At 53.0% G+C, this 13646-nt stretch overlaps 1 protein-coding gene across 1 annotated transcript; it reads left to right on the top strand.

The window, feature by feature from the left end:
• Window positions 1-3258: 3258 nt before the first annotated feature.
• Window positions 3259-13539, top strand: Pmm1 (phosphomannomutase 1). Its single transcript, XM_047550404.1, has 8 exons — window positions 3259-3417; window positions 6927-7044; window positions 8628-8704; window positions 8817-8908; window positions 9232-9331; window positions 11739-11814; window positions 12553-12668; window positions 13006-13539. The coding sequence occupies exons 1-8, from the start codon at window positions 3331-3333 to the stop codon at window positions 13126-13128; spliced, it is 789 nt and encodes a 262-aa protein (XP_047406360.1). The 5' UTR covers window positions 3259-3330; the 3' UTR covers window positions 13129-13539.
• The last annotated feature ends 107 nt before the right edge of the window (window positions 13540-13646 follow it).

Below are 13646 nucleotides of genomic sequence, written 5' to 3'. Positions count from 1 at the left end.
TCTAAGACATGCACGTAGGGGCAAGGGAACTTTTTGTCTTTGGAAAGGTGGATTCAGTTCCTTGGTGACAAAACTTCATCCTGTCCAGTGGGCTGCATCCCCCAGTTTCCTGATCCTCACGCCAGGGGTGGGTTCCAGGAAACTGCATTTAACCAGTGCAACAGAGATCATCTGGGAGGTATCAGAGATTAAACCTGAGGAATTCCAGTCCCATCCGCAGGCCCTGCCAGAACCAAGTCAGAGCAGGTCAGACAGAGCAGGGAAAGAGGATGGCCTTCCCTCCCGTGGAGATGGTTCTGACATAAAAGTTTTCCTTTTGCTTTTTCTTTTGCAGCACTGGGGATTGAACTCAGGGTGCTCTGCCACTGAGCCACATCCCCACCCCTTTTTATTTTAGTTTGAAACAGGGTGTTGATAAGTTGCTGAGGCTGGCCTCAAACTTGTGATCCTCCTGCCTCAGCCTCCTAAATCGCTGGGATTGCAGAGCTGGGTGTATAGCTCCGTGATACACCACACGCCTAGCATTCATCAGGCCCAGGGTTCAGCTGATCCCCAGCACCACAAAAACAAAAAGCTTTACTGTCCACATACAACAGAACATACAAAAGGCCCTGGAAAGTGAGACCCTTATCTTATTCCCTGCAGTGTTCCCAGGTCCCAGGGGAATGTCAGGCACAACATATTGTTGAAGAATCAAACTACCAACGGGGACTTTTCCTTTGGCCTCTGACTCCAACATGGCCCCTCAGCATAATTCTATCACTGACCCTGTCTTAAATTTTTTTCATATTTTGTTCACAGATTTTTTTAAAATACATAATACATTAAAATATTATCTTGAAAGCCAGGCACAAGGTGCAAACCTATAATCCCAGTGATTCCAGATTACTGAAATTTTTTTTTTTTTTTTTTTTTTTTTTTGTAGCTCCAGGGATAGAACCCAGCACCTCATACATGCTAGGCAAGTGTTTTACAGTCTCAACTCTTTTTAAAATTATTTCATTTTGAGACAGACTCTTGCTAAGTTACGACAGTGGCCTGAACTTGAGGTCCTCCTACCTCAGCCTCCCAAGTAGCTGGGACTACAGGCCTGTACCACTGGGCCCAGCTTGATTACTGAAAATGTGCACCTGCAGTAAGTGCCTCCCTTACCTTTTCTGGCTCAATCTGCTGTTGGGTGCTCTGTGAAGTGTTAGGCATATCCTGTTCCTCTCTCCCCAGGAGGCAGTCAGCACCTCCTAGACTTGCTCCCAGAGCACAGGAATATATGTGGTCAAGCATTCAGTATGCTGGCTGGCCCATGCCAGGGGATGCATAAATTCCAGGGTTTTTTTTTTTTATTTCAGTAGTAGGGAGTGAATCTAGGGGCACTTAACCACTGAGCCAAATCCCCAATCTTTTTTCTTTTTTTTCGTATTTTATTTAGAGACAGGGCTCAATGAGTTACTCAGGGCCTCACTCTCACTAATTTGCTGAGCTGGCTTTGAACTCTCGATCCTCCTGCCTCAGCCTCCCAAGCCAGAGATTTCAAGCATGTGCCACCACGCCTAGCTTAGCTTTTACTATCTCACCTTTCATATTCCTGTCAGGTGGGGTTTACATCCTCATTATGTAGAGGAAGAACCGGAGGCCCAGCAAGGTGAGATTACCTGTCCACATCCTTAAAGTTAGCTGTAACCAAACTGCAGTTCTCCCAACTCTGACTCTAGTGATCTCCATAGGACAACACCGCTACCAGACAGAAGATGAACCAGGCCTACCAAAGGAACTGTGTGCAGCAGTGTCACTCATACGCATGTGGGTGTACATGACCCAAACTGCTGTCAGGGACAGAATTACAACAGTTAAATTTGAGCATCTAAGTGGGTCTCATTTTCTATTTTAGAATTGGGCAACACTTGCTGGGCACAGTGACCCACCCCAGTAATCCCAGCAGTTCAGGAGGCTGAGGCAGGAGGATCCCAAGTTCAAAGCCAGATTCAGCAATTTAGAGAGACCCTGTCTCAAAACAAAAAATATAAAAGGTTGGGGATGAAGCTCAGTGGTTAAGTGCCCCTGGGTTCAGTCTATGGTACCAAACGGAGCAAGGGTTCCACTGAGCAGAGCAGAAGAGGTTGGGGGTTTTTTATATTTCTTATTTTTTTGTGATACTGGGGATTGAGCCTAGGGGCACTCTTGTCTCTGAGCACATTCCCAGTCCATTGTTATGCTTTATTTTGAGATAGGGTCTCATTAAATTGCTCAGGCTGGTCTTAAATTTAGGATTCTCCTGCCCCAGGTATTACAGGCATGGGCCACCACGCCTAGCAGTAGGTTGGTTAAAACAGTAGGTTGGTTAGACAGGAAAGAGCCCAAGAAAGCAGAAACAAAAAGCAAAAAATAGGCCAGTCATTTCAACGTTATTTTCCTTGTCAGGTGGGGATAGGAAGACAGAACTATAAAAATAACAGTGGAAAAAAAAAAAAAAAGAAAAAAAAATAACATGAAAAAAAAGTAACAGTGAAGTAGGGAGCAGTAGCCCTCGCCTGCAAGTTTTGGGAGTTTAAGGCAGGAGGATTCCGAGTTCAAGGCCAGCATCAGCAGTTTAGAGAGGCTCTAAGTAATTTAGTGATACCCTGTCTCAAAATAAAATATAAAGGGATAGGGATGTAGCTCAGTGGTAAAGCACCCCTGGGTTCAATCCCCAGTACAAAAAAAAAAAAAAAAAAAGTGGGATCTGGGCAGGCGCTGTTTTTTTTTTTTTTTTTCCGGAGCGGGGTGGGTACGGAGGATTGAACGTTTAAGCGATAAGCCGCACCCCCAGCTCTTTATTTTTTATTTTGAAATAGGATCTCGCTAAATTGTTTAGAATTCTCGATCCTCCTGCCTCAGCCTCCTGCACCGCTGGGATTGCAGGCGTGAGCCACCACGTCCAGCTTGGGCAGACCCGGCCTGAGGCTGCACTGAATGGTATCAGGAGCCGTCAGGAGATTAAAGTTCAAGACTGGGAGGGCAAAGGGTCTGCCCTACAAATCTTGCTAGCGGCGAGGGTCTCTGAGTCCCGCCCCTGCCCAGCGGGGCCTTGCTCTGCCCTTCTCGGCGGCGCGCAGTCACTAGCCGTCAGCCACCGTTCGACCGCGCCCAGCTCGCGGCTTCCGGCCGCAGGCTCAGGCCCCGCCCCCGCCCGGTTTGGCGCGCCGTGCCACGCCCCCGCCAGGAGCTCTCCATCAGCCTTCCCAGCGGGCTCAGGCCCCGCCCCCGTCCCGCCCACCTCGCCCGCCGGAGCCCGCCCTGGCCACGCTCCTCTCGGTGCGGCCCTGCCCCGGCCGCCCGGCGCGCGGAGCTGCAGCCATGGCTGTCACCGCCGAGGGCGCCCGCAGGAAGGAGCGCGTCCTCTGCCTGTTTGACGTGGACGGGACCCTCACGCCGGCTCGCCAGGTAGCGCCCCGACGTTCGGAAGCCCCGGCCCGGAGTGTCACGCGGACACCGAGGGCAAGCGTGGGGCCTGCGGCGGCGTGGTCGCAGGCACCCCCGGTCCTGGTATGGGACGCCGCAGTTCCCGCCCTTGCCTTCCCCCGGCCGACCACCCCGAGTGCAGGGGACCCCGGCACCCCCTGCCACAGCCCCCCGGCGTCCGCGCCCTGCTCTTCCCGGGGGCGCTGGGGCAGGATCCAGTTCTGCAGGGAGGGGGCCGAGTGGGGGACCCAGCTGTCTCTCCCCGAGAGGGTTCCGCACGGCGAGGCCTGGCCCCGCGAGGCCCCCGCCTCCAGCCAGGGCTGCCAGCCGTCTCGGCCCTAGGATGCACCAGCGGTCGAAGCTGGCCTCCGAAGCCACCGACCCAGGCAGGCCTGGCGCGCGCCGAAACGTCAGCGTTGCCCTCTGGTGGGGACAAGAGGCTCTCGGAGCCCTCCCGCCCCTGAGTTTGCAGGTCTGAGGCTGCGTTTAGTTTCTCAAGCCCCTCACCCGCCTTACCGTCCACCCCCTGTCGAGGAGGGAGAGAGAGCTGCTTTTCTTACTTGGGGGCTCCATAAACCTGGAGGTGAGAGGCGAGCGTAGGTGCAGTGGAGATGCTGAGGCACAGTGAGAATAGAAGTGTAGTTTTCCTTCCGAATCAACCCATGGGTAGATCCTCTGACCTCACCCAGTTGTTCTCCCTTTGCTCTCATCGTGGGCGACTCTTCGGACCCACCCTCACCTGCTGGATGAATGAATGTTGCATGAATAAGCATGCTTACACCCACCCTGTGGGTATTGCACCCTCCAGCATGGGGCCCACAAGAGCCCCCTGAGGTTCTTCCTGAAGCAGGACCGGTGGGAATGGGTTTCTGGGCACAGGCTGATGGGAACCCAGGTCTTAACCTCCCAGGGCCTCTCCCCTCCCCTTTAGCCAAGTTGCCTTGACTTGAGATGGGGTTTAGGGAAGACATCAGCACCCCTGCCTTCCAAAAGGGGTGGATCAGGGCTGGTGGGGCCTTAGGCATGCCTCCCCCGGCCCTTTGCTGAACAAGAACTGCCTGTTTATTGTCCACTTCAGGCCCTGTGCTTAGTGTTTTTCAAAAGCCCATTTTTCTTCTTCTTTTTTTTTTTTTTTTTTTTTTGTGGTGCTGGGGATTGAACCCAGGGCCTTGTGCTTGCAAGGCAAGCACTCTACCAACTGAGCTATATCCCCATCAAAAGCCCATTTTTAATTATACATGTATTCACAGGGTACATTCTTTTATGTAAAGAATGAATATAATAGGGAAAGCTAAAGTTCCCTCTGCTCACACAAGGATCCCAGGCCTGGCCCTCTCCCCAAAGCTGCGTGGTTGCTTGTGTAGGGGGGCTTCTTTCCAGACCTTTGTCTGAATCTGTTTGCCCAGAGAAAATATTAGGCATTGTTTTGTGAGGCTATTTTAATTAAGTGGCATTATGCTATATGTGTCTTCCTGCAACTTGCTTTTGGTAATTAACATTGTGTCTTGGCACCCTACTATGTTGAAGCACTGGCTGCCTTACCTGAGTACCTGCAGCAGAGTAGGTATGTGTCATTCTCCTGTTGACAAGCATGTAAGTTGCTCGAGGTTGTTTCACTATTATAAACATACCTCTTATGAACCTCCATATATACCTGGACAAGAGAAGTGGAAATTCCAGATGACTGGATATATGCATTTTAGTTTGGTGGATCCTTCTAAATTACCTTCCAAAACAGCCATACCCATTTGCACTCTCACCAACAGCATCCGAGAGTGCCCATTTCCCTACACTGTCACCCACTTTAGATGTTGTAATCTTTGTATATCTGCATTATGAAAATTCAGATTATAACCTGTTAACATTTCATTGGGAGACTCTTTTCACATCATCAGTCACCAGTTCATTGCTTTCCATTTCCAAGTCCTTTGGATACATTATCCCATTGAATTCTAACAGGGATCCCTATAAATGGTTACTACTATGTAGTAGTAGTTTCTTCTTTCACAGAAGAAACATTGAGGCAAAGAAAGGCAAAACCATTTGCTCAAGGTCATCCTGCTGTTAGGAACTTGAGTCAGTTTGAACCAAGGTACATTTGGTTTTAGACATCAAAACAGGTAAGGAACAAGTTGAGTATCCCTTATCCAAAATGCTTGGGACTAGAGATATTCTGGATTTTTTTTCAGATTTTTGAATATTTACATATACATAATGAGATAACAAGATATTCTGGGGATCGGACTTAGGGCTGAACACTTATGTTTCATATCTGCCTTATACAGGTGGATGTGATGTCGCTCACCTGTGATCCCAGCTACTCAGGAGACTGAGGCAAGAGGATCACAAGTTCAAGGCCAGCCTGGGCAACTTAGCAAGACCTTGTCTCAAAATATTTAAAAAAGGGGATGGGGTATAACTCAGTGGTAGAATGCCCTTGGGTCCAATCCCCAGTACTGGAAACAACAAATTTGTGTACACACACACACACACACACACACACACCATACACATTGCCACATAGCCTGAAGGTAATTATATGTATATACATTTTTTTTTTCAGTGCTGGTCCTCGTACATGGTAGACAAGTGCTATACCACTGAACTATACCCCTGGCCCTATTTTGTACAATATTTTTTTTCTTTTTAGATATACATGACAGTAGAGTGTATTTTTACATACATGGAGTATAACTTATTCTAACTAAGATCCCATTCTTGTGGTTGTACATGATGTGGAGTTTCACTGGTGGTGTATTCATATATGAACATAGGAAAGTTATGTTTGATTCATTCTATTGTCTTTCTTATTCCCATACCCCCCTCCCTTCCTTTCATCCCTTTGTCTAATCCACTGAACTTTGATTCTTCCCTCCCCTCCCCCTTGTGTGTTAGCATCTGAATATCAGAGAACATTCAGCCTTTGGTTTTTTGGGATTGGCTTATTTCACTCAGCATGGTAGTCCCCCAGTCTATACATTTACCAGCAGAAGTCATAAAGTCATTCTTTTTTATGACTGAGTAATATTCCATTGTGTATATGTACCACAGTTTCTTTATTCATTCATCTGTTGAAGGGCACCTAAGTTGGTTCCATAGCTTAGCTACTGTGAATTGAGCTGCTATAAACATTGATGTGGCCTTGTCACTGTAGTATGCTGATTTTAAATCCTTTGGGTATTTACTGAGGAGTGGGATAACTGGGTCAATATGCAATATGTTCAGTATGTTTAGTGTGCTTCTGTTTTGACTGCCACCCATCAGGTTAGGTCAAGAGTAGAATTTTCCACTTGTGTTATTATGTCAGTGAGCAAAAATTTTTGAATTTTGGGTCATTTCTGATTTTCACATTAGGATGCTTACTTAGCCCCTAAATGCCTCCGATCAGGTAGAAGAGGAGCTCCCTGGATTCTGAGCACTAAGTGGGGGCCAAGTGGAGGTTCTAGACTGCTGACAGTCAGCATCCTCCTCTTCCTCCTTCCCCACTGCAGAAAATTGACCCTGAGGTATCAGCCTTCCTGCAGAAGCTGCGCAGCAGGGTGCAGATTGGAGTGGTGGGCGGCTCCGACTACGCCAAGATCGCTGAGCAGCTGGGAGACGGGGACGAAGGTAGAGGAGTGGGCTGCAGCCGGCTGCAGGGGTGCGGGTGGAGGGAGACCCCGGGGCACCTCCCAAGACCTGTACTGCTTCTGTGTGGCCATAGGGGTGGAGAAGCAGCGCCCAGATGCTCCCTCACTGAGTCAGCAAGCGTTGAGCGAGCTCAGCGGCCGGGCAGGAGCTGGGCTCTGGGAAAGCAGCAGGGAACAGGCAGGCAGAATCCTGCCCTTCAGAGTTTACATTCTCAAGTCTCTCTGTTGAACCTGGGTTTCCTCATTCTTAAAGCAGGCATATCAATAATGGCTATGAGTCATTGAAAATGACCAGGTGTCGCAGGGCACAGTGACTCAGGCCTGTAATCCCAGCCACGAGAGGCTGAGGCAGGAAGATCTCAAGCTCCAGGCCAGCCTCAGCAAGTTAGTGAGGACCTAAGCAGCTTAACAAGACTCTGTTGCAAAAGAAATAAAAAGGGTGGAGACAGAGCTCAGTGGGAGAGAGACAGAGGAGCCAGGGAGAGAGGGAGAGGGAGAGGGGAGAGAGAAAGAAAGAAAGAAAAATGATAGATGGATGACCAGGTACTAATACTCTTTCAGATCATCCTTGCAAGAGTAGACATGATGGGCTGGGACTGGGGCTCAGTGGAGAGCACTTGCCTAGCATGTGTGAGGCACTTGGTTTGATCCTCAGCACCGCATAAAAAAATAAATATTGTCCATCTACAACAAAAAAGAATAGACATGATTATCCCATTTATTTTTTAAATATATTTTTTAGTTGTCAATGGACCTTTATTTTTTATTTATTTATATGTGGTGCTGAGAATCTAACCCAGTGCCTCACCCATTCTAGGCAAGTGCTCTATCACTGAGCCACAACCCCAGCCCCAGGTATCCCATTTCTAACAATGGAGACTGAAGTCACCCGGGAAGTCATCTGGATCCTAGAGCCCTTAGTTCAGCTCAGTGGCAGCAAATACCTCCAGTTCCTTAAACCAGAAACTTCTTTGAATTTAACTTTTTCCCCCATCCTCTTGTTTTCCCCATCAGCAAATCCAAAAATTCCTCCCTATCCTTTCTACATCTCCATTTCCACCACCCCACCATAGACCAGGTGATCACCTGGCACCCAGACCCTGCTGCAGCACCCTGGCCCTGCTCCCTCTGCCTCCCATATCCACCCACTCCACTGGCTTCTGGGGGCAGCCAGAGCTGAAAACTCCCCCATGCATCCAGCCCAGGGAACAGAAAGAGGGAAGCCCAGAAGGGGAGTCCCCTGTACAGTGGGGCTGTGGGAGCATAGAGTGGAAATGGCGCCCCCTGCTGGGAGTCCTGGAAGGCTCCCAGAGGAAAGAGCTGGATCTTGGAAGATGAGCAGAAGACCTTAAGGGGAACATATAAAGGCCTGTAGGAGTGATTGGCTCCTGTGAAAGTAAAAGCCACCAAGGGAGAGGAGGCTGGAGAAGCAGGTTCAGGTTGGAACACATGGGCAGTAAGGCCAGGCCAAGCAAGCAGGCTTCCTCTCTGCTTGCTTCGGGGTAACCGTGGGCCCTGGCCTCATGCTCTTTCTTTCTCCCTGGCTTCTGTGTGGCCCTGAAGTCATTGAGAAGTTCGATTATGTGTTTGCTGAGAACGGGACGGTGCAGTATAAGCACGGACGGCTGCTCTCCAAGCAGGTCAGTGCCCCCTGGGGTTAGCCAGCGGCACCCCACTTTTCCCCACTGGGGCATTGCACAGGTGCCTCTGTCCTGGGCTGGGACACCCTGAGGGCCTGTGTTTCTTGTCCAGACCATCCAGAACCACCTGGGAGAAGAACTGCTGCAGGACTTGATCAACTTCTGCCTCAGCTACATGGCCCTGCTCAGACTGCCCAAGAAGCGGTGAGGTCCATCTGGCCTGGGCTCCAGCACATGGACTTGAGGGAGGGACAGTGTGGGTCCCCCAGATGGAACCTGGAGATACTCAGTTCCCTGGCTTTTTTTCTCCCAGGTGGTGGTGCTGGGGAGGGGCCCAGGGCCTAGAGCAAGCTCTCTACCACAGAGCTGCACCCCAGCCCTGGGCCCCTGACTTAGCAGCGGGTGATTCTTGTCCCCTGTGAAGTACAGGGAGACTGTGGTCCCAGGTGGGGCTGGATTTGAATTCAGGGCTGCTCTCATTCTCCCTGGCTCCCCGCTCTCCTTCCCTGGGCCTCCATCACCACCAGCGGAACCTTCATCGAGTTCCGGAATGGCATGCTGAACATCTCGCCCATTGGCCGCAGCTGCACCCTGGAGGAGAGGATCGAGTTCTCTGAATTGGACAAGGTGCCACACACTATGCCTCGGAGGCCTGCAGGACGCCGGTCTTCCACCCTCTCTGAGCCTCTGTTTTCTCTCAGTCACATGAACTGGGGCCAGCGGTGGCGGCAGTGGCGGGGGGTGGTCCAGCTGAACCAGTTGTCTTTTGGTCACCACGTGGCACTGCTCTCTGGGCACATTTACCCCTTCTTTTGCTGGTTTCCCTTCCTAATGACCTGCAGCCCCAGCAACCTACTTCCCCAAGCCAACACGTAGGGTGTGTCATGCTGCCTTCCCAACCCTTCAGGTCCAGGGTCCAGCAACGCCTGTTCCCTCAGCCTCCAGAACCAGCCTCAACTGCAGGCCCAACACCACACTCTCCAGACGGCCATCTCTTCTCCCCAGGGCTGCCCCCAGTTCCCTTCCTCTGGCCTCCCTCCTCAGCCCTGTCTGCTCTCCAGCAGGGCCCTTGAGGATCTCTCCACACTCCATCCCCTGCTGGCAGTCCTTCCCAGGCTCCCCATTGTCAGTGGGCAGTGTCCTACCTGAGGGGTCTGCTGGCCCCCACTCCTCCTCGGCCTCCTCTCAGCATTGGTTGTACATCTGCCGGTGGAGAGCCTTCCCCTTGAAGTGTTCCTACCGCCCTCAGCCTCTCACCAGCCCGCTGCCCTCCTTTCCTCCGGCCTTCGCCTCCTTGCTTTGTGCAGACTCTGCCCTCCCTCCAGGCAGTTCATCCTCTCCCCCTTAACTCTGCGGGGATGTCACCTTCTCAGTGGACGTCCCAAGCCTCACGTTCCACACTGCTCCTCTACCCTGGCTTGGTTTTCCCCAGGCATCGTCCACTTTTCACATCCTGGTTACTCTGTCTCGCCAAAACCCTCAGCTCCACTGTGACTTGTTGGTTGCTGGACCCATCGGCCTGACACAGCAAGTGCTCAGAAGTACTTCTTTTCTCTTTGCAGTGCTGGGGATCGAACCCAGGGCCTCGTGCATGCTAGGGCACTGCTCTGCTGCTTAGCCATGTCCCCAGCCTAAATTTGTGTTTGGATTTATGAAATAACGTAGCATGAATCCCTTTCTATGAGTGTGGAAATGAAGGCTCAGAGGGAAAGTGACTTACCCAGGGTCGCCTGGGGAGTGGGTTGCAGAGTGAAGATTTGATTCAGCCCGCTGCCCGCTGGTGCTTCCCTGAGAGCGGGTGGGTCTCAGCAATGTCCGGAGGGTTAGTGTAGGTTTGGCCACAGCCATAGGACCTCTTCTGGTTGGAGTGGTTAAGAGCCTCTGGAGGGGACTCTGGCCTCCCTGGGGCCCACACATCCACTAGGAAGGCAGAGTCAAAGGTAGCAGGGTGTCCCATCTCTCATCTCTGCTTTCCCAGAAGAGGGAAGCACCCAGGGTCAGTAATCACCTCCCCTTGCTTAGCCCAGGAAGTGAGCTCAGGGAGTTGGACGACTTGCCCACAGCAACACTGCACAGCAGCCAAGCCTGGGGCACTGGCAGCCTGTCTCTGGGTCTCAGGTGGGGTCTTATATGCCTTTTCTTGTGGCCTCCTGGACCACCTCTCCAGGCATCACGCTGCTGGCCACTGCCTGCCTCTGTGTGCCAGCCCTGCCCAGTCCATTCAAGGCGGAACTAGTCGCTCATGCCTTGAAATCCTCAGTGGCCCTTGGTCCCCCAGGTTGTATCCAAACCTCCCAAGCCAGTCCCCTCTGAACTGACTGTCCTGAGGCGCTCGGTGCTGCTTTAGCCGGAAGGGATGTTCGTTTCCATTCGCTCCTGTTACCCGACTAGCCCAGCAGCCAAGATGAGTAGTCAGGCTGGCTTGTGTGCCCCACGGCCCCTCCAGGCCTGGCCAGCCATTCCCCCCATGGTCTCAGCAGGTTCAGGCCCAGAGTGACTACCCCTGCTCCATGTGTAGAGGTGCCGCTCAGAGGGGCAGGGGCTATCCTGGGAGCTGCTGAATACCCCAGCCCAGCTCACAGAACATGCTCAGTGAATGCAGTCCTTTCCTGAGGCCATGCAGGGTCCTCTAACCTTGAACACAGGCTGCTTGGTCACAGTCTTCTTCCCTAGTCTCCTCACACTCATTTCTGGTGCCTGAGCCACAGTTTGCTGTTATCTTGGGCAGAGCTGGCAGGCTGAACGGTGCCCTGAGGTGGGCACGTGCTGTGGGACTTGGGCTGCCTCTTTCAGAATACCCCATCCACATCTGTTGACAGGCATCTGGCAGGAGTTCATAGTCCTTCTGGATCAGGCCCTGGCTCTGCCACTGAGGCTGGGCAACCTTCAACAAGGCAGAGTCCCTCTCTAAACCTCTGTTTTCTCACCTGTAAAGTGAGGGTCAGACCCACCTGGAGGACCAGTGAGCTTGTGTGGACGGGGCCTGGTATTGGGGTGGGCCTTCTGAACTTCTGTCCACACCCTCCCCTCACAGAAGGAGAAGATCCGGGAGAAGTTCGTGGAAGCCCTGAAGACAGAGTTTGCCGGCAAAGGGCTGAGGTTCTCCCGAGGTATGTCCATCCCGCAATGGACCTGAGAGGCCTAGCCCAGGAGCCCAGCCCTCAGGGCACAGCAGGGCACACTGACCTCAAAGCAGGCGGGGGCTCAGTGTTCACCAATGCCCCAGCATCTCCGCCTGGGCAAATGCCCCATGCCCTCCCAGAGCTGAGCTTTCTCCCCCACACCGCCCAGGCTCAGTCTGCTTGCAAGTTCCAGGGCTGTGGCAGAGGCATCTGGGACTCACCAGCTCCCGGCCACTACTGGCATCTCATCCAGATGCCATGTGGCTGACACAGCTGATCCCTGGCTACAGCCTCCCCCATGCCCAGTGGCCAAAGGGGAGACCAGCTGCCAGGCTCAGGTAAAGCTGCGCTGGGTCACAGGGTCCCCCAGTTCTTCCTCACTCCAGACAAGACCCAGGACCTTCACTGGAGCCCAGGCGGCAAGCTTCTCCCTGCCTCTTGCAGCCTGAGTGTTGCTGAGCCACTCCTCACCCTTCCCTGCCTTGGGAACTGCGCTCATTTCCCAAGACACCCCCACTGTGGCTTAGGTCCCAGCTCGGTGTCACTTCAGGTCTCCCCAGGCCACGCTGGCTGAGCCTCCCCCAGTGCTCCCCAGAGGTCTTGTCTGTTTCCCACCCAAATCAGACTGTTCCTGAAGATTCCGAGTCTGTCCCGTGCCCTGGCTCTGTGCTAAGCAGGCTCTCAGGAAGGAATGAGCAGCCCGTGCCCCTCGTCTCCCCTCCCCAGGAGGCATGATCAGCTTCGACGTCTTCCCTGAGGGCTGGGACAAGCGGTATTGCCTGGACAGCCTGGACCAGGACAGCTTTGACACCATTCATTTCTTTGGGAACGAGACCAGCCCCGTGAGTGTGGCCCACTCAGGTTCCCCTCGCCCCAAAGCACCTTAGGTCAAGGCCAGGACACAGGGCAACGGAGCAGATCTCTTGGGGCCCCTGGAGGACCACCCATGCTCACGAACCCCGTTATGCAGATTGGAAGCCTGGGGCCCATGTCACACATCAAGTCAAAGGAAGGGCTAACACGGGCTGTGAACATGGACTTCCTGGTGGTTCTGAGGGGGCGAGAGCAGGGGAGCTCCTATGGGGCGGCCCCATGGCTGGCTGGTGACGTGGGCACCCACCTGGGAAACTCCTCCTCCAGGCATCACCTGACATGCCTTCTCTGCCCTTCCTGTTGCAGGGCGGGAATGACTTTGAGATCTATGCTGATCCCCGGACCGTTGGCCACAGTGTGGCTTCCCCTCAGGACACAGTGCGGAGATGCAGAGAGATTTTCTTCCCAGAGACAGCCCATGAGGCATGACCGGCCCACACCTGTGCCTCGTGGCTTCCAGAGTCCACCCAGGCCTGAGGGAGAACCTGGCCTTCAGCAGGGCACCAGGGCCCCTCCCTCTCTGGCCTAGGACCCGCTGCAAGGCCCACATGTGGGGCCAGGGCCTGCAAGGTCCACAGTCCCCAGCCAGTCATCTCCTGGGGAGACCTGCTCCCCTCCTGCTTGTGCCCAGAGTGTCCCCATCCTCCACTCTGGTGGCTCTGGCCACAGCTGCTGCTTATACTTCTGGACCGAGCAGGTATCTGCCCACACTGGGAGGAGGCATGTGCAAGAGTGTGATAAGGATCCACCCTGTCCGCCTGCCCTGGCCAGACGAGGTGCAGTGTCAGGGAGGACATATCTCAGAGAACTTTGTCACATATATTAAAGTTCCCAGGACAAGGCATGGTGTCGGATGTGTCTGAGGGGATAACTGGCTCCAGTCACATGCTTTGCAGATGCAGAAACAGGACTTGCCCGGGTCACCCAGGAAGTGTGATCCATTGAAA

The sequence above is a fragment of the Sciurus carolinensis genome, chromosome 4 (genome assembly GCF_902686445.1).
Source record: "Sciurus carolinensis chromosome 4, mSciCar1.2, whole genome shotgun sequence".
Taxonomy (NCBI): domain Eukaryota; kingdom Metazoa; phylum Chordata; class Mammalia; order Rodentia; family Sciuridae; genus Sciurus; species Sciurus carolinensis.
The sequence above is the reverse complement of the archived record's forward strand: the minus strand, read 5'-3'. Positions and strand labels throughout refer to the sequence as shown.